This window comes from Canis lupus, chromosome 30 (assembly GCF_011100685.1).
Source record: "Canis lupus familiaris isolate Mischka breed German Shepherd chromosome 30, alternate assembly UU_Cfam_GSD_1.0, whole genome shotgun sequence".
NCBI classification, from domain to species: domain Eukaryota; kingdom Metazoa; phylum Chordata; class Mammalia; order Carnivora; family Canidae; genus Canis; species Canis lupus.
In genome coordinates, this window is record NC_049251.1 from 11520242 (window position 1) to 11539718 (window position 19477).

The window sequence follows — 19477 nt, forward strand, 5'->3', positions numbered from 1 at the left end:
TGCATGTCCTATTTATTTATTTTATTATTTTTTTTTGGCATGTCCTATTTAGCTATAAAATTCTTGCCCACGTCTTATCTCAAAGCAGAGGCATTTTAATACTTACTTTTTTGAAATCTCTTCAAATATACTGGATCTTAATAACCTTTGCTGCTTAAATTCTTCCAGGTAATTAAAGTCTCCTTTAAGAATCACTTGTTGGTAGAGGATTTCTGCCCAATCAGGAACAAAGTCATAGGCTTCGGCCACAATAGAAGCCTTAAAAGGATAGAGAAGAAGATACCATTAGGCCCTATTGGATGTAAAACTGAAGGCATGCTGTTCTAGAAAGTAACTTAATACTGCACATTCACAGTGAATGTGAGAATCACCAAGTATGTTGAAAGGCTTTATGTATTAGGGTTGGGGAAAAGTTTGATGTTTGGCATTTCTCTGCCCTTAAATCACAAACATCTTGAGTGTTTTCAGTCTTCACAATGCATCAACGCATTAATAAAAACTGCTGAGAAACAATATTTTCCCCCACTAACTCAACTGTAAGGAACAGGGAAGGGCTGATTCCCTGGTAACTATTTCTCATTCAAGGCCAGAAGCCCTGACTCCGTCTGCTAAGCTAGATGCACCATCCTAGAAACACTGGGGCTAAGTGATGCTTGGCTCACCAGCAGGTCTGCTCTTCCAGACCTCAGCTAAGGGGCAAGGTGGTCTCCCTTCCTGCTGGCCTGGCATCACGAGGAAGGGAGACCAGATCACCTCATCATTCTCCAACCTCTGTCCAAACAATATGCTAATAAATACTGCCATGGAAAGGCTGTTTGGTTTATCAGACAGCTAAAGTTAAAAGTTTAGAAATGTACTGGTTCTGTCACTAGCCTTGACACCTAGCAAGTCACTCAACCTATGGGTTCGCTGAGAGGGACGGCAGGAGAGGATGCTGGCACCAGTGCTGGCTGGATTTTCCTTCCTTGCTTACCTGGTAGAACCGAGGTAGAGCGAGGATACAGTCCATCAGCCGGTGGCGGCCCAGGTTGATGAGCATTGTGTTCTGGCCAGTGTTCAGAAAATGAATCTGCAGTGTTATCAACTTGGTGAGCCGGTGACAGTGCTGGGCCTGTCGCACACAGGAGTCCTGAGGGACGGGGGTAGAGGGAGGCACAGATAGACTGTCGTCATCCCTGCTATGAACCTGCCAGCAACTGAACTCACCCCTTCTGCCCTCAGTTGGCCCAAGGCTGTGTCTCCCTTCACTTGGAAGAGCCCAGGGACAAAATCAAATCATCCTGCAGACCCCAAGCCCTAAGGCCGGGCTGAAATGACTCTACGGTTACCTTGGCATAGCTCTCGGCTGCATCCAGCATCAGAGTCAGGGCTTTCAGCAGCAGCTGCTTCAGGTGGTGCCCGTCCTTGAGGCTGTCCTCTGTAGGAGAGAGAAGGAAACCTGGTGGATGTGTGACTCCCAAGGCTGGCTGCTCCCATCCTGCTCAGTGATGGTGGGTTGGACTAAAACATTCCAGCTCATGCTCACAGGGAGGCAGGTATGTCACTTGGGTAAAAGCTACTGGGCCAGAAGTGCACATGCTCTGGAGGAGGCCTCTAGTTCTCAGACATCAAGGCAGGCTTGCAAGGCCTCAGCACACACACCACTTCCTGATGGATGACACCCTAGGTGCACACGGGACAAGCTGGGCAGGTGCCTTCCAAATCCCCTTCCATCTCGTCTGCTCAGATGGGGCCCCAACCGAGTGGGTGTTAGCAGCCGAAGTGGATATTAGTCAGTCTCAAGGGTTCTTGCCCTTCTGAGCCCTAAGGACCCTCGATGGCTGGCCGCACTGGCCTGGGGGTGCCGCCATGACTTCTGCTCACCCCAGGGCTGAGACTCGATCAGTTTCAGCTGGATGCGGGCAGCTGCCTCATGGTTCTCCCCAATCTCCCGACACATGCTGAAGCACAGAGCGATCATGTTGTGCTTCTCACTGTCCCCAGGGCGGCAGCGTTTGATGTAGTCCAGTAGGGCGGTCTTCAGGGAGCCACTCTGCCCAGGAAAAAAGGAGTACTGAGGTCAACCAGTGACTGCGAGGCAGGCGTGAATGCCTGAGTCCCTTGGTTCTGAGAGTTCCTTAAAAACTCTCAAGAAAACGGGAAAAGAACCAAAAATGAGTACGAAAGGTTATGCTACCCTGTAAGAAAACAGGCACATCCTCTGTGCTGGTGGGAATGTGTGTCATAACCGGTCAGAAGGGAGAACCCTAAAATATGTGCACATATGCATTACTCCAGCAATGTTATTTCTAGGAATTTGTCCCTTACAAAATAAGAGAGAAGTGCTTAGATGGATGTAACAAAGGTATTTAATAGCAAAAAATTAGAAATGCCCTTGTTTTAGACATCTGGACTAAGAGAATACCATGTAGCCATTAAAAGCAATGTTGGTTTGGAAGATATTTGTGACCTGCCTATTAAGTGAGAAAAGCAGGCTATTTCATATCTACACAGCATGTTAAAAGTTTCGCTAAAAATATGTATATATGTATGTATCTCTGTGGGTACATGTACAGAGAAAGGGCCTATACCAAATTGTTAGCAGTGGCGGTCTCTAGATGGTCGATAGACACACAGGGCTTTTTTCTTCGGTGGACTGTTTTCCAAGTGTCTTTACATTGAATATGCATTACTTTTGTAATCAGAAAAAAAGTTATTAAAAGAATGTTTACACGCAGAAACAAAAATGCCTCAAAAGCAATCTTAAAAACCCGCTAGGGTATCCTGAGGGTGTACCTAGGTCCAGGACTCTTCCTCCTGACTGTGGCACTGGGTTGTCCTGAAACTAGCCCAGCACTGGGCAGGGTTTTTGTGCTTTTGACTCAGTCCTGCTGGGCCAAGCCCAAGTTCCCAGAAGACAAAAATTGGTTTTCAAATCTTCAGAGGAAACAAAGGCTGACGCAATGAATCCGCCAAATGAATGACTTGGAAGCAGAAGCTCTGTAAGTGACATACCTGCTATCACCACGCTGAAGACAGACAAGTGCCCAGAGCCTAAAGGCCTGCCAAGTCAGGCCTCTGCTTCCAAGCCTCCTTCCTGGTCGGCATCATAAATCGCCCTCCACAGCCTTCCAGGCCCAGGCTTCGGCATCCACTATCCTAACCCTTTCTCATGGTCCCCTGAAAACTCTCCACTTCTGACCTGGTTAATCCACTTCCACATAGTTCACAGGAAAGATTTTGCCCCTGCCAGAGCCAGCATTCACACATGGGACAGAGGCTTAGGTGCAAATGCACAAACTCGTTTTCTTCACTATTGAATGTGTCAGCATAACTGCTGCCTTGTCTGAAACTAATCTTAAGCTACTGTGTCCAGGGGACTCCTTTAATTCCCTCCCTCCATATCCCAGGGGGTCCACCCTGATTAGGATTATTCCTACGAAGCCTAAGACTCCTGAATGTCAACCGTCTATGCCATCCTGGAGCTCAAAATACCGTACACCTACCGGATCCAACTTCTTCCTCATCAGCACTTCAAAATAGTGCTTTTTATGCAGCAAGTCAAATATGTACGTCATCTCGTTGTACCTTCCGATGCCGGTGAGGAGGCGTACCTGAAAAGGGCAAGGGCCACTTGCATCAGCATCAGCCGGAGTTCTCTGAGCCAGAACACCACTACCCTCACCAGTCTGGTTGCTTCCAGATGCCAAGCTCCAAGAGGCAGAAGGGCTAATGCCAGGCTCCCCCTCTCCCTTCCCGTGTACCTAGCAGGCATCACCCCTGGAAGGTTCAGAAAGGCTTGTCACACAGACACCACTGGCTGTTGCCTCCTGTGTTTGTAAACGTGACTCTTAAGTGCCAACGTGACATTGTGGGCAGGCACTCTTTCTCTCCCCACCATTCCTTTTACTGCCCAGTGGCTTGCTCAGTCACTTGGGTTTATTTCAAGCCTAGAGAATTTGGGGAGGCACCGGGGGCATGAGCTGTCCGCTCATTTCAATTCAGAGATAACACTGAGCCTTGTTTTGGGGGGAAACAGCTGCCTTAGCCCTCTAGAAAAACGATCTGCCCTGGCAAGGGAGTAGGCTGGCCCTGGAACATGGCAGGGATCCTCCTGACATCTGTTCCTTTAGAGCAATCTCTGATTTTGACAGCAATTCATAACCTGGAGCAGAGCATTGAGTGGCTCAGCCAGCTCCCAAGTAGGTAGTGGTATCCAGGTGGGCAAATTCCCTAAGACCTTGTCAGCTTTGAACTGGTTGCCAGCCTATCTGTTCAAAACTTTCCTCAGAAAGGATGGTAGGGGATCAGGGGGTTACATACCATCAGCCCGTACTCTTCATTGGGGGCCAAGTGTTTGTCCGTGAGCAGCCGGGCAGCTTGCAGGACTCGGATGATGCCCTCCATGTGGCATGTCAGTGTGAAGCAGTGATGGGCCAGGATCAGCAGCTCTGTGGCTGGGGAGGTGAGGCAGTGGTAAGACAGGATTGTGAATCCTGGCAGGAAGGTGAAGGGGCCAATACAGACAGCCTGTCTGGGAGGGCTCCCCATTAGTCATCTGAGATCCTTGACCTTACCAGCTTTGGAGTAAAATGTGGCAATATATATAAAGCTTTAAAAATGGGTATACTCTTGAATCAGTTATTTATCTTAGGGAAATAATCACACATAGGCATATAAACTTGCCTATAAGGATGTCTGTCACAGTGTTTGCAACTGCAGAAAACTGGAAGCCATGTAAAGGTCCCAAATTAGGGTATAAAATTTTTCATTCTATGAGAAATACTGTTGTAACCTGTAAAAATTATATAGAATATTGTCATGGAATGATGTTCACAAATTATAAACCATATATACAGGATAATGCCATTTTTGAAAAATAAAAGCCTGTAGACTTCTATAGAAGGTCAGAGGGACACATACGACTACTGAATGCCTGCACATTGTGGAAAGCGAGATTTTGGAGTTATATCATCTGAGTTCCAGTGACACCTCTGCCACTTAACAGCTACAAATTATTTTTTTTAAGATTTTATTTTATTTTTTATTTATTCATGAGAGACACAGAGCGAGAGAGAGGCAGAGACACAGGCAGAGGGAGAAGCAGGCTCCATGCAGGGAGCCCGATGTGGGACCCGGGTCTCCAGGATCACGCCCTGAGCTGAAGGCGGCGCTAAACCGCTGAGCCACCCAGGCTGCCCAACAGCTACAAATTAATCCAACTTCTCTGAGCTTCAGTTTCCTTCCTCTGCTTCTAAAATGGGGACTGAAGTAGCCACTTTGCAGTGTAATGTAAAAGGAAGAGTAAGTTAACTGCCAAATGTTAGAAGGTCACCTGCTTGTGTGATTTTATATTTTGGGATGCTTTTCCATCTATATTTTCTAAATTTTCTTCAACGAACGGATGGCTTTCTACCAAGAACTTATAAACCATGCTGGAGGGGTAGGGATACAGAGCAGGAACAAGGATCCAAACTGAGTTTTGGAAAGACTAACCCCGAGAGACTTCTTGGAGACTTCCTTGGGCCCCAAACATGTAAGAAAATGGCCAATGAACTTACTGCAAGATAATTCTCCATGGGGAACGGACGAAATCTTGTCCAACAACTTCATGCCTACCAGTGTGCGGTCTTGACACAGAGTGGTCAGCTGAAGAAATGTCCGGCTTTCCTCTGCTGGGGCAAACATCTGCTGATGTCCTATAGAGAAAGATGGGGAGGAAGGTGCTGCTTTAACCTTGGGAGCTGGGTGCGAGGCCAGAGTCCCTGGCTAGGAGGCCCACTCTGCCCGGGCTCGGGCACCTGGAGCGGGTGCTGAAGGGGCTCCCTGTGCTGCTCTCTACTCTGCTGAGCTCACGTTCCTTGGCCTAGTGGTCATCTTCTAGGTCAGCAGGAGTTCATCAGCTCAGAGAAAGGCACAGCTACTCTAAGTGTAATCATAAAACAATAAACAAAAAGCAACCACAACATAGATGCCACATGTTCTCCCCTGATAGGTGCAAGCTGGTGAGGGCAGAGGGCAGTGTGCAGGAGCACAGGCGCATAACATCCAAGTCCTTACTGCTGGGAACTTGAGAATGGGGTATGAGAGGCCTGCAGGGTGGGGCACCTGTTCCCTCCGGTGGGGTCAGCAGCTCCCGGGTCACCTCTTCAGCCACAAGTTCAGCCACCGTGTCTGCCTCGAGGCCCTGGGTGCTAATGAAAGCCTGGGCTCGCTTGCATCGGTCGGGCTGCTGGGAAGCCAAGATTGCCCGGAGCATGGCCTCCCCGTCCTGAGAGGCCACGTCTGTGTAGGAACAGCCCAACTCCTGAGAGGAAGGCAAAGACAGTCAAAGTTCCCATTAGGAGCCAGGAAAAAGCTCGCAAAATGTAGCCTTTCTGAAATCCCATGTGGACAGACTCCACTATTGGCTAAGCTTAAAGATCCCTCACCCTGAGCAGGAACCTTAGAAACAGCAAGCACTGTCTTCTAGTCCTTTCTTTCACTTCAATGAGCTGAATCCAAGCAAGAAAAAGGCTTGTCTTCAGAAGCCATCAGGTGACATCTCTGGTTGAACACTGAGCTTTTTAAATGTTACGAAATGGAAGAAAGTTGAATAAAAGCAAGAGCCCTTCCTCTACTGTTCCCACAACAGCAGTAAAGCCCTCAATCTCCAGAGGGCTTTAGTGCTTGGCATTATTTCTCTTGTGCTCCTCTGCTTCTTAGAGTCTATTATTTTTGCCCTCAATCAGCACAAAGTCACAAATGATTCTTGGCTGCCCTGGTTCCTGTCTTTATAGTCATCACATTCCATTTTATTTTATTTTACAACTTATTTTGGGCTTTTCTCCTATGGAAATCCCCCAGCAATCCTGAAGCTGACAAAAACAGAGGGCTAGAAGGAACCTTCATGGTTAAGTCATTTATAGATGGAGAACCAGGAGCCTAGAGGTGTGAAATGTCATGCCCTCACTTCTGGTTGGCTGGGCCAAAGCCAGGACTCAAAAGGCCCGACACTTGGCCTGGCATCCTCCCCAATATTCCCAGGGGTGGATTTACAGGGGCCAACATCCTGTTGAGTGATCTGCTCCCTCATCATGATTATCACATGAACGGCTGACTTGGCAGTATCCAAAATCTACCTCCAACTTCCTGCTTCCCCCACTTCAGCTTCCCCTGGAGGCCCTACCCTTGGGCACATACCTTGGCAAGTTCATACAGACACAGGACCTGCCGACAGTAGTTCTTCCCATGGAGGCATTTACTTGTCAGAGTTTCCAGATTAGTCACCACTTCATCACTGGGGGGCAGCATCACAAATGACTGACTATCCAAACTTGAACCTGGAAGCAGACACAGGTCTGAGGAGGAGGGGAGCTTTAAGCTGTCAAGTGAAGGCCTCTTCCCAGTCCCTTATGATACTACCCCTCTTCCCACAGCTTCCTCCATTGCACCCCCATGACTCCCTCTGGGTCTGGGACCACTTTTGACTGGACCCACATCCCACTCAAACTTATTTCATTGCCCTCTTCCAGGAAATCTCAGCCCAGGATGCCTCAAAGGCTTCATAGGCTACAGAAGACTTCAAGCCACCTAATGAACACTCTAGATCATCACCAAAAATGTCTGCTAAACTCTCTTCCATGCACCCTCCCCCTTTTCCTTTCATATTACATAAGTCACCAGGTCTAGCGGACTGTGTCTCCAAAACATCTCCCTGGTCATTGCCTTCATTACAGTGTTCATAACTTTGCATCTTAAGAGGCTGCCACTGGCTCCTGCTGCCAGCCCCCGCCCCCCCCCACCAGTCAATCCTCCACAGACTCAGGAGAATCTGTCCAAAACGCCAATCACAAGAACCAAGGCCTGAAAGGCATGATAAAAATTAGAATCCATTCCTGAATTTATAAAAGAAAAAAACAAAAAAAAGCTCTTAGCCAGAAACAGAAGAAAATGGTCTTAATTTGAGAAAGGGTTTCTATTGGGGAAAAAAAACTATTCAGATCACACTGTTCCTAATAACAAAAACAAAGCTGAAGAATTTACATATTAATAAAGTACTGTTAAAAAATTTTAAGTAAAATTATACTTTAAGAGTTTATTAATACAGCATTGTTTAATAGTACATCCATACAGAATACTCTGCAGCCCTTAAAAAGAAGGAATTCAATATACATGTACTGACAGGAAAAAACGTACAATGATATAACTTTACCTTTGTAAAAAAAATAAATGGTGTGTATGTGCGCATGTACATATGTAAGGCCACAGAGAGAAAATAATGCATACCAAGCAAGCAGAAGATGTTACTCCAGGGAACGTGGTAGGGGTGGTGCTGACTGGGCAACGGACTTTCACTTTGTACTTGATGCACTTCCGTGCTGTGATTTTACACTAAGCATGTAATACTTTTGCATTTAAGTTATTATACATGAAAAAATATGCTTTAAGGACAAAAAAGTAAATAGCAACTTAGACTGTGTTATTCCCTGCCTAAAATCCCTTGTTGGGATGCCGGTTCTAGGGAAGCAGCTCATCCTACCCTGTCTCCCCCACTGAACTCAATATAAAAGCTGGCACACAGCACACAGCACTAAATGACACCGCCTCTTCCCCTCTAGTAACCTCTAGCCTGAATGTAATGCTGCCTGAAACCCGTAACTCAGCACAAAGACAGAGAGTGAGCACGCACTCCAGGAGAAGCCCTTTTGTACGGGCTCAAGGAGCAGGAAGGGGGACTCCTGATGCCCCTTCTCTCTCCTCTCAGCTCCCAGCAGCCCTGAGGCTGTGGTAGCAGGGGCCATGGCAGCAGCTGGTAAGAGCCCCCATCTCAAGAACTTTATTTTTAGACTCGAGGTGTTCTGGTCTCAAGACAATGCAGTGAACCTTTGTTTCCTTTTGCATTACCCTCCTGTCTGCTGGCCCAGGATGCAGGCATGGTCAGGGAAGTGCATGCCAGAGTGGGGTAACTAACTACAAGTCCATCTTTTAGCCAGGAGATCAAAAAAGGGAAGCCTCAGGGAACCAGAAAATCCTTGGGAGAGAGATTCAGAAAGCCACACAATAAAGTTGTTTATAAACTCTAGGGCTCACTCCCAGGCTTCGCATATATAGATCTGCTTCTAGTCGGCATATCAAGACCCTGAGCAATGAATTAACAGAGGACTATCTAGGCTGCAGACTGACCACAGGATGTTGCATATACACAGGACGGATCTGAACAGCATCACAAAGGATTTGAAAAACGAACTGATATTAGAACCACAGCCTATAGAAAGTGGGTTAGAACTTGTAGCCCCTCCCCACCCAAAAAAAACCCAAAAAAACAAACAAGAACTTGTAGCCCAAACCTAACCAGGTCAACTGCCTGCTATCCAAAAAAAAAAAACACAAAAAAAACAAAAAACAAAAAAAAAACACAACATTTTCCTTAAGAGATTTAAACATGACTCAGAGTCTCATAATATATGATTCAAAATGTCCAGGATCCAACCCAAAATTACTCAGCATACAAAAATGCAAGAAAATCTCAATTCATAGGAGAAAATACAACAGATGACACCTAGTACTAAAATGACATGAAGGGGGACACCTGGGTGGCTCAGCGTGTGATCTTGGAGTCCCAGGATCGAGTCCCACATCGGGCTCCCTGCATGGAGCCTGTTTCTCTCTCTGCCCATGTCTCTGCCTCTCTTTCTCTGTGTCTCTCATGAATAAATAAAATCTTTAAAAAATAAAAAATAATTTAAAAATGACATAAAGGTTGAAATCACCTGATAAAGTAGCTATTATATACATTGTTCCGACAAGCAATTATAAATGTTCTTGAAGCAAACTGAAAAACAGCCTAAAAAAAAAAAACCGAGGGTATAAAGAAGAATAAAACGGAAATTTTGGGGGTGAAAAATGAAATTTTAAAATCATAGAAATAAACTCAATAGTGTGCAGATACCACAGGAAAGAGTCAGTGAAACTGAAGATAGATAAACAGAAATTATCCAATCTGAACAACAATGACAAAAAAAATAGAATAAAGTCTAAAGGACTTATGAAACAGTAACAAAAGTTCTATCATTTGTATCACTGGAGTCCCAGAAGGAGAAGACTATGGGTGTGGTGCTGAAAAAATATCTGAAAGCATAATGTCTGAAAAGTAATTAAATTTGGTGAAACACATAAACCTAAACATTCAAGACTGTTCAGTGAACCCCAAACTTGATAAACCCAAAGAAATACAAGCCCAGTCATGTATAATCAAACTGCTGAAGACTAAAGATAGAAAAAAAAAAAATCTTGAAAGCAACTAGAGAAAAATGCATTATCAATAGGGTAATGATGATTCAAATGACTGCAGATTATTCACCAGATACCACAAAGATTAAAAGGAATGCTTTAAAAAATATTGTGCAACATTTTAAGCACTGAAAGAAAATAATGAATTTTCTCCTTCCAGTAAAAGTCATCCTTCAGGAATAAAGGTGAAATAGATATTCTCAGATGAATAAAAGTAATGAAGAAAAACTAAGAGAATGTGTTGCTAGTAGACAACTCTTAACAGAGTCACTAATGGAAGTTGTTCAGACAGGGATAGAAGGAAACTTGAAATATGAGGAATGAAAGGAGAGCAAAAAAACTGTAAATATACGAGTAAATAAAATTTCCTCCTCTTGAGTTTTTAAAAATATGATTTCTGGTTGAAAGTAAAAATTCTAGCATTGTTTGATAGGGATTTCAACATTATATAGATGTAAATATAATAAGACAAGTAAGGGCGCTTAGATATCTCAGTCAGCTCAGCATCTTACTCTTGGTTTCAGCTCAAGTCACCATCTCAGGGTTGTGAAATCAAGCTCCATGTTGGGCTCCACACTTGATTTGCAGTATCCTTGAAATTCTCTGCCTCTCTCTCTGCCCCCACTTCCCACAGCTTGTGCACATGCGAGCACTCTCTCTCTCTTAAAAAAGAAAAAAAAGTAGGTCATAACAGAAGAGAAGTGACCTATATGGTGGTAAGGTTTCTACACTCTAGCTGAAGTAGTAAAAAATTAATTTTTAAGTAGGCTATAAAAAGTTATGAATATATAATGTAATCCATAAAACAACCAATTTATTATTTATTTTTAAATATTTTATTTATTTATTCATGAGAGACACAGAAAGAGAGGCAGAGACATGGGCAGAAGGAGAAGCAGGCTCCATGCAGGGAGCCCAATGTGGGACTCGGGGCTCCAGGATCATGCCCTGAGCCAAAGGCAAACACTTAACCACTGAGCCACCCAGGTGTCCCAAAACAACCAATTTAAAAAAATATGCAGAGATATATAGTCAAAATTAGGAAAATTAAAATGGAACACTAAAAAAATGTTCAAATAACTCAAAGCAGGAAAAATTGTTTCCTCAAAATCTAAAAACTACCAAAAACTCTTCAAAGATGAAAAAGATAACCTGATTAGTTGTATAACTAAGAAAGAAGTTTATATTTTAAAGTCTTCCAAAACATAAATCTCCAGGTGCATGGTTTTTACTTGTAGATTCTACTGAACATCTAAAGAGAAAATGACACCAATTCCATAACAATGTCTTAAAACACACACAAACACAAAAAAGAGGTAGGAGTGCTTTCCAATTCATGAAAATGACATTACCTGGATACATAAACTAGACAAAGTATTAAAAAAAAAAGTGAAATGTAAAAATTTTCAAAGTAGAAAACTGATTATAGTAATGTATCTAAAAGAATAATGCACTATGACCAAGTGGGATTAATCTTGGGAAGGCAAAGCTGGTTTAATATTTTAAAAACAATGTAATCTACCAAATATAATCAGTTAATAGTCTAAAGAAAAAAACCCCCACATGATCATATCATGGATGTAGGAAAAAAATGACAAAATTCAACACTGATTCATGATAAAAACTTGCAAACTAGGAATAGAAGGGAACTTTCTCAAACATGACAGAGCCTTTCTTCAAAAAAACCTACAGCTAGTATACTTAACTATGAAGACTGAATGATTTATAAGACAGGCTCTTCAACAAATGACGCTGGGAAAACTGGACAGCTACACGCATAAGAATAAAACTAGACCCTTTCTTACACACAAAAATAAATTCAAAATGGATTAAAGATCTAAATGTGAGACCTGAAACCATAAAAAGCCTAGAAGAAAACATAGGCAGTAATTTCCCTGACATCAGCCATAGAAACATTTTTCTACACATATCTCCTCCAGCAAGGGGAAAAAAACAAAATTTAACTATTCAGATTACACCAAAACAAAAAGCTTTTATGCAGCAAATGAAACTATCAACAAAAGACAGTCTACTAAATGGGAGAAGATATTTGCAAATGACATATCTGATAAGGGGTTAATCCAAAGTATATAAAGAAGTTCTATAACTCAGCACCAAAAAACCCCACAAATAATCCAACTAAAAAAAAAGTAAGACATGAATAAACATTTTTCCAAAGAAATAAAGATGGCCAACAGACACATGAAAAGATGCTCGGCATCATTCATCATCAGGGAAATGCAAGTCAAAACCACAATTGGTTATCACTTTACACCCGTCAGAATGGCTAAAATAAAAAAGCACAAGAAATTACAAGTATTGGTGAGGAAAAGGAACCCCTGTGCACTCCTTGTGGGAGTGCAAGCTGGTGCTGCCACTGTGGAAGGCAGTATGGAAGTTCCTCAAAAAATTAAAAATAGAAGTACCACTTGATCCAGTAATTCCACTACTACATACTTACCCAAAGAATACAAAAACATTAATTAGAAAAGATATATGCACCCTTATGTTTACTGCAGCATTATTTACAATAATCGGGATATGGAACCAACCCAAGTGTCCATTTGTAGATAAAGATGTGGTGTGTGTGTGTGTGTGTGTGTGTATATATATATGTATATAAAATGGAATATTACTGAGCCAAAAAGTGATGAAATCTTGCCGTTTGCAAAAATGTGGATGGAGGGCAGCCCGGGTGGTTCAGCGGTTTAGCGCCGCCTTCAGCCCGGGGTGTGATCTGGAGACCCGGGATGGAGTCCAGCATGGGCTCCCTGCATGAAGCCAGCTTCTCCCCCTGCCTGTGTCTCGGCCTCTCTCCCTCTCTCTCATGAATAAATAAATAAAAACTAAAAAAAAAAAAAAAAAAAAGAAAGAAAGAAAAAAATGTGGATGGATTTAGAGGGTATAATGCTAAGAAGAGAAAGAAATACTATATAATTTCACTCATATATGGAATTTAAGAAACAAATGAACAAAGAAAAAAAAAGAGAAAAAAATAAAGTATCCTAACTACAGAGAACAAACTGGTGGTTATCAGAGGGGAGGTTGGTGGGGGGATGGGTGAAATTGGTGAAGGGAAGTAAGAGTACACTTATCCTGATGAGCACTGAGTAATGTATAGTATTTGTTTTTAAATTTATTTAAGAGAGAGAGAGTGCATGAGCAGAGGAGAGAAGGGGAAAGGCAAAGAGAGAGAGAGAGAGAGAGAGAGAGAAGCAGGCTCCCCTGCTGAACAGGGAGCCTGATGCGGGGCTCAATTCCAGGACCCTGAGATCATGACCTGAGCCAAAGGCAGGTGCTTAACTGACTGAACCACTCAGGGGCCCCTATGTATAGAATTGTTGAATCACACTGTACACCTGAAACTAATCTAACATTGTATATTAATTATACTTGAATTTAAAAAAAAAAAAAAAGGTTAATGCTTTCTCTCTAAAATCAGCAACAAGGCAAGTATTTCCACTTTTACTACTCCTATCCAATGTCATACTGAAAGTCCCAGCCAGTAAATAAAGCAAGACAAAGAAATCATTGGCAATTCAGATTGCAAAGGAAGATATAAAACCATCTCCATTCACAGATAGTATCATCTGTAGAAAATCCCAAGGAATCTATAAGAAAACCCTTAGGATAAGCAAATTTAGCAAGGTCACAGGATATAAGATTAACACAAAAATCAGCATATTTCTATATACCATCAATATACAATTGGAAACATGATAACCAGTTATAGAATCAATTTCAGTGAACTACCTACAAGTCAAATAGATTCCCTCTAACTTTGATATACAGCTAGTTAAAAGACACGTTTCTGTCATTGACCAGTTAACTACCTAGTTTAATGGACTACCCTTAACTTGTATAATTAGTATGCCAAAAGGGACCCTTTCCTTCTGGGAAAGAGTGCCAACAGCTCTGCTCAGGACTCAGGGCAGTTTGATCTCCTTTACTTACTGCTCTGGACTTTTCTTAGTGGAATGCCAGCTTCTTCCTCCTCAAGCGGCTCAGCACTTTGTAGGAGAGCATGGATCTCTGGGTGCAGGTCATCCACACTAGCTTCCCCTGAGGCCAGTGCTCTGCAGTGCAACACCAAGGCAACATCTTGGTTATAGAAATGAAAATACCGACACACTCTACTTGCTTCATGCACAAAGCCATCATCCAATAGGTGCCCAATCAGAAAGTTCAGTGACTCCTGCTCCTTCCAATCCAGTCCGCTATCACATGTCTCTTTGGATGGAAAGCCACTGAGTTCTAAGTACTTTGATGTGTTCAGAACAGCCAACATGGAGAGTGAAAACTTACTGGCTATGCCATCAAAGGAAAGTTCCCCACTAGTTGAAATCTGTTGAGAAAACCCGAGCTCTACTTGCTCCTGTTTTTCTCTGAGGGTGTGTTGGGTAATGCGGCAGAGCCAGATCTGCTTCTCTAGCTCCTCCAGTTCGGCCACCGGCACCAGATCCTCCTGAGCAAGCCAGTGTGCTGCCAATGTGAGCAGCAGATGGCGCTCCTCACTGCTGCTCCGACCCTCTTCAGTTGGGCACTCAGGTGCCTGGGCTGAGAAAAAGGAAGAAGCTGCTTTGCTTGAAATGGAATTTTTCTTAAAATTCTCATGACATTTTTTCCAGAAGTCAATTCTTGCTTGTTTCAGGGACCACTGGTCAATGTGTTTTAAGGTTTGCATTTCCTGTGTCATCTGTGAAATTGAACAAAACACTTTAGCCTTTTTGGGATAAAGAAGTATGTGCTAATGCTCCCGAAGTATGCTGTACTTGTTAAAGCCAAATCAAGCCAGGGAACAGGAGACTTGGCTATAGATGATCCGGGATATTTTATCTGGAAAGTTAAAGTATAAAAGCTAATTCTGAATTTATCTTAGGGAAGGGGGTTCAAGACGAAGCCACCCTATGTTTAATTCTGTTCAAAGCACAACAGCTGTAGCATATCCTGTAAGCCAACCTTAGTTTAAAACACACATTCTACACTAACGGGGATCTGATGCTCATCCATTTCTGAAAGTGATGTGTGTGTCAAAAGTAAAAAAGCCTCTTCTCCTAGAAATCACATATCTCATTTGATTCTGTTTAATGCTGGTTCAAAAAGCTAAGATTTCAAATAACTTAAAAGACTAATGGTACCTCTTCAATAACCAAGTTGTCCACAGGTAATTCAGCTAATTCTGCTACTCTCCTGGCCAAAGCAAACTGTCCCTCCATCGCCAGTTTTTCCAAAATAGATGTACATTCATGCTGAAAATTCTCAAGGCTGTGGCTGCTAATAATTACATGATTAATGGCTATGGATGTGTCCTTCAAAATTTCACTAAGGACACAGAGCTTCTTCACATCTGGACCTGTGCCAAAGAGAAGAGGGTATAAACATTTAATCAGTAAAATGCCACCATCAGAGGGAGAATATATATGCTTAACACCGTAATGTAATAAGGAAAAAAATAAAAACCTATTTTTCTACTCTGGTTGGCTAGCAGATGAAGTCATAAGCCATCTCCTATATAGTAAGAACTATTCAAGATTTGCACAAGGACTCAATCTATACAGCTGGCTTTATATACAGGGCAGAGGTTGGTGGCCTGCTGTGTAGTAGCAACTCAGTCAACCTTGGGAAGACCTGGCCATTCATTCAGGTCAATCCCATTTTTTTCTAGATTTTTCTCCAGCCTTAAACAAATTTGTTTTTTATGACTGTTCACTTGCTCATTTAGTGCAAATGTCATGTGGATTAAGACACAGAACCAGTAGGCCAGCTAAAACTGGGCAATAGCCAAGTCTCTTAATTCAGCACATTGTATTCAGAATGGAGCATCACTTGCTCCTTTGGACAACTACTTAAACCAGGGACACTCAGTGCAGTGTCTGTTTCTTTTTTTTATAAGATTTATTCATTCATTTTAGGGGGAGGGCAAACTGGGGGGAGGGGCAGAGTCATAAGCAGACTCTGTGCTAAGAACAGAGCCCAACGTGGGGCTCAATCCCATGCCCCTAAGATCACAACCTGAGCCAAAACCAAGAGTTGGACACCTAACTGACTATGCCACCCCTAATTGACTGTGCCAAACCCAAACCTGGCTGGGTTTGCTCCATCTCCCAGTCTATGTAGAGCTGACTTGTGTCCTACCATAAAGGAGGGACATGAAAAACACTCTGTAGGAGCCTATTCCCAATGCCACCTGCTGGGCTGTGGTCTGATTTAGGTAGTTCTAGGGACAGTGAGACACCCTGCACAATACCCACCAGTAGGGGGATGCTAGGTTTCTTTGTTGACAGCATATAAAACCTAGGTTTTTTTTCTTATAAATATTTTCTTTAGGCACATACATATTATATACACAGAGAATATAAACATTCCATAAAAATGGAAAAAAATTATATGAATAAAAGCAGTATGGGCAGCCCTGGTGGCTCAGCGGTTTAGCGCTGCCCTCAAACCAGGGTGTGATCCTGGAGACCCGGGAGCAAGTCCCATGTCGGGCTCCCTGCATGGAGCCTGCTTCTCCCTCTGCCTGTGTCTCTGCCTCTCTCTCTCCCTCTCTCTCTCTCCCCGCCCCCGTGTCTCTAATAAATGAATACATAAATATCTTTAAAAAAATAAAATAAAAGCAGTAAAATGGTTAACAACATAGACAATCCTTATAATTTTTCAAGGATACAGTAATTCTGGCAAGAAAATAGGGAATTCAAAAAAAAAAAAGAGAAAATAGGAAATTCATTTCTGAAAAAAATTAAAATTACTACAGATCAATAAAAACACCTGTGGGATCCCTGGGTAGCTCAGTGGTTTAGCTCCTGCCTTCAGCCCAGGGCGTGATCCTGGAGTCCTGGGATCGAGTCCTACATCAGGCTCCCTGCATGGAGCCTGCTTCTCCCTCTGCCTGTGTCTCTGCCTCTCTCTCTCTCATGAATAAATAAATAAAATCTTTTTTTAAAAATTAAAAACACCTGTATGTTAAAAGGACATACTATTTGGTCTATAGAGAAACAGACAAGTCCCATCTTACAGACTTAATTTTGGAAACACCCTTTCTTTCCAGTCTTCAGCCCTGACCACCAACAATGCAGGCACTGAGCCTAGCATTCTGTCACCATTCTGTGCAGATATGAGCTCTCCAAATAACCCCAGTAGTGAAAATGTCAGAATCTAGTATAAAACAACAACATAATCATTCAACAAAAACTTGAAATTATCAAGTAGAAAAGAAGGTAAGACAATAATTGGTTTCACTCAGTCAGCAACAATCTTAGAGACTGCCAGTGTCTGGAGAGAAATGTAAAAAATAAGCATAATTTGTCTTTGAAACCTTCAAAATGGATTAATCATTTCTGAAACAGTTTGTGACCCTGAGCAATGGTAACACTTTAAGGCTACTTGTCAGAAAAAAAAAATTGACAGTGACAGGATAGAGACTAGCCAAGGGGGAAATGCAGCTGACAAGTCCTCAGAAGGAGCAGCCAATTGTATTATTTAGGTTATGCCCTGTTGTGCTAGGTTTTGAATGCTTTAACCGTGATTGGAGTTTTTCCTGCAACCTCTTCTTCAAACCTCATTATGGACTGTAAATGTAATGTTATATATCATGCATTTTAATTTCCTGAATGCCCTTCTAAAATATTTTCAAGATTAAGGAATCTAAAAAAAAAAAAAAAAAGATTAAGGAATCTAATTTCTTAACAACTTAACTGTCAGGACTGTCTTACCATCAGAGAAGAAATTTTCTATTCCAACAAATAGCTGTAAAAGCTTCCCCAGTTCATACTGGGTCCCACACTGCTGCAGCATAAGCTTCAGAAGAAAACACACCTGCTCCCTCAGCCATGGGGCAGGGATGGTAGTGTGGACCCTTGTGGCTGCTGTTTCAACCTAGAAAAAAGAGGGGGTCAGGAAAACCAGTTTCACAGGAATAGCAAATCAAAACATCCCAATCCGGGAAAATATAAGAAAGGCAAGGTACCTCAAAAGTCCTTTCCTATCACAAAGGGGAACGCTTATTCAGGTCCTTTCCAAATGACAAGAAGTAGAGGTATGCCTCAGAGGAGTGGCAAAAATAAGCCCTTTGTTTCTCTTTGTGAGATGTCCTACTGTAGGGAGCTGTGTGTGTGTCAAAGTCAAAGATGGACAAGAGACCTACAGACTGAATGCCGACTATGGAGTGAACTGAAGCAAATACCTTCAAGTTAGCGACTGCCAAACTAATAACCCTGTGAGTTGCTGTGAAATTGACCTGACACGTTTTACTTAACAGCTTTGGAGAGGGATGGAGGCCTGCCCTCGAGTCCAGAAGATCTGAGATTCATATAACAAGACCTCTTAGAAAGACTTAACATTAACTTGTTCTACCAACTTGTTCTACCAGTTTGCTTGTAGTTTATACTATTGTTAAGGAAGCATCTTGGTTAAGAAGCCTGGATTTATGTCATTACAATCAAATGTTAGCAATATTAATTGGAAGATGACCCCAAGTAGCAGGCTGCATTAGCCTGAATTGGAGCATAGTTCTTAGTCTTTATTTACTTGTTTATGTACTCCTGCTGCTGTAAGAAGAGGGTCTATAGCAGGCAAGTGATGGAATTAGTCAAAACAAAAATATATGTGGAAGTAAAGGGTGGAAGCAAGGATGGAACAGGTGCACTGTCCCTCCAAAGGGATAAGCTGGAGCGGGAACAGTCAGGTCAGAGTAAAAAGATATCTGGGGGATCCCTGGGTGGCGCAGCGGTTTAGCGCCTGCCTTTGGCCCGGGGCGCGATCCTGGAGACCCGGGATCGAATCCCACGTCAGGCTCCCGGTGCATGGAGCCTGCTTCTCCCTCTGCCTGTGTCTCTGCCTCTCTCTCTCTCTCTCACTGTGTGCCTATCATAAATAAATAAAAATTTAAAAAAAAATGTTTAAAGATATCTGGGAGGACTTAAATATAAATGAAAAACTATAAAACTCCTAAGAGATAATATAAAAGAAAACCTAGATGACCTTGTACATGGTCCTTTTTAGAATACAACACCAAAGACCTAATCCATGAAAAAAATAATTGATCAGATGGACTTCATTAAAAGTAAAAACCTTGGGGTGCCTGGGTGGCTCAGCAATTGAGCATCTGCCTTTGGCTCAGGGCGTGATCCCGGGATCTGGGATCGAGTCCCACATTGGGCTCCCTGTGGGAAGCCTGCTTCTCCCTCTGCCTATGTCTCTGCCTCTCTGTGTCTCTCATGAACAAATA

The 19477-nt window shown here is 42.8% G+C and overlaps 1 protein-coding gene across 4 annotated transcripts in view; it reads right to left on the bottom strand.

Annotated features, from left to right (window-relative positions):
• Nucleotides 1-19477, bottom strand: part of SPG11 (SPG11 vesicle trafficking associated, spatacsin) — a 71788-nt gene that overhangs the window by 972 nt on the left and 51339 nt on the right. For 3 of the 4 annotated variants that reach the window (XM_038580278.1, XM_038580277.1, XM_038580279.1), the window contains 12 exons: nucleotides 17964-18126; nucleotides 15390-15604; nucleotides 14206-14947; nucleotides 7162-7301; nucleotides 6088-6286; nucleotides 5541-5678; nucleotides 4303-4436; nucleotides 3486-3593; nucleotides 1864-2032; nucleotides 1329-1417; nucleotides 974-1129; nucleotides 107-258 (listed from right to left, as the gene is read on the bottom strand). In XM_038580278.1, the coding sequence (XP_038436206.1) occupies nucleotides 107-258; nucleotides 974-1129; nucleotides 1329-1417; nucleotides 1864-2032; nucleotides 3486-3593; nucleotides 4303-4436; nucleotides 5541-5678; nucleotides 6088-6286; nucleotides 7162-7301; nucleotides 14206-14947; nucleotides 15390-15604; nucleotides 17964-18126 (2405 nt within the window). Of the gene's footprint in view, nucleotides 1-106; nucleotides 259-973; nucleotides 1130-1328; nucleotides 1418-1863; nucleotides 2033-3485; nucleotides 3594-4302; nucleotides 4437-4665; nucleotides 4775-5540; nucleotides 5679-6087; nucleotides 6287-7161; nucleotides 7302-14205; nucleotides 14948-15389; nucleotides 15605-17963; nucleotides 18127-19477 lie in introns of those variants that run through there. The other variant, XR_005381560.1, reaches the window with a different exon arrangement.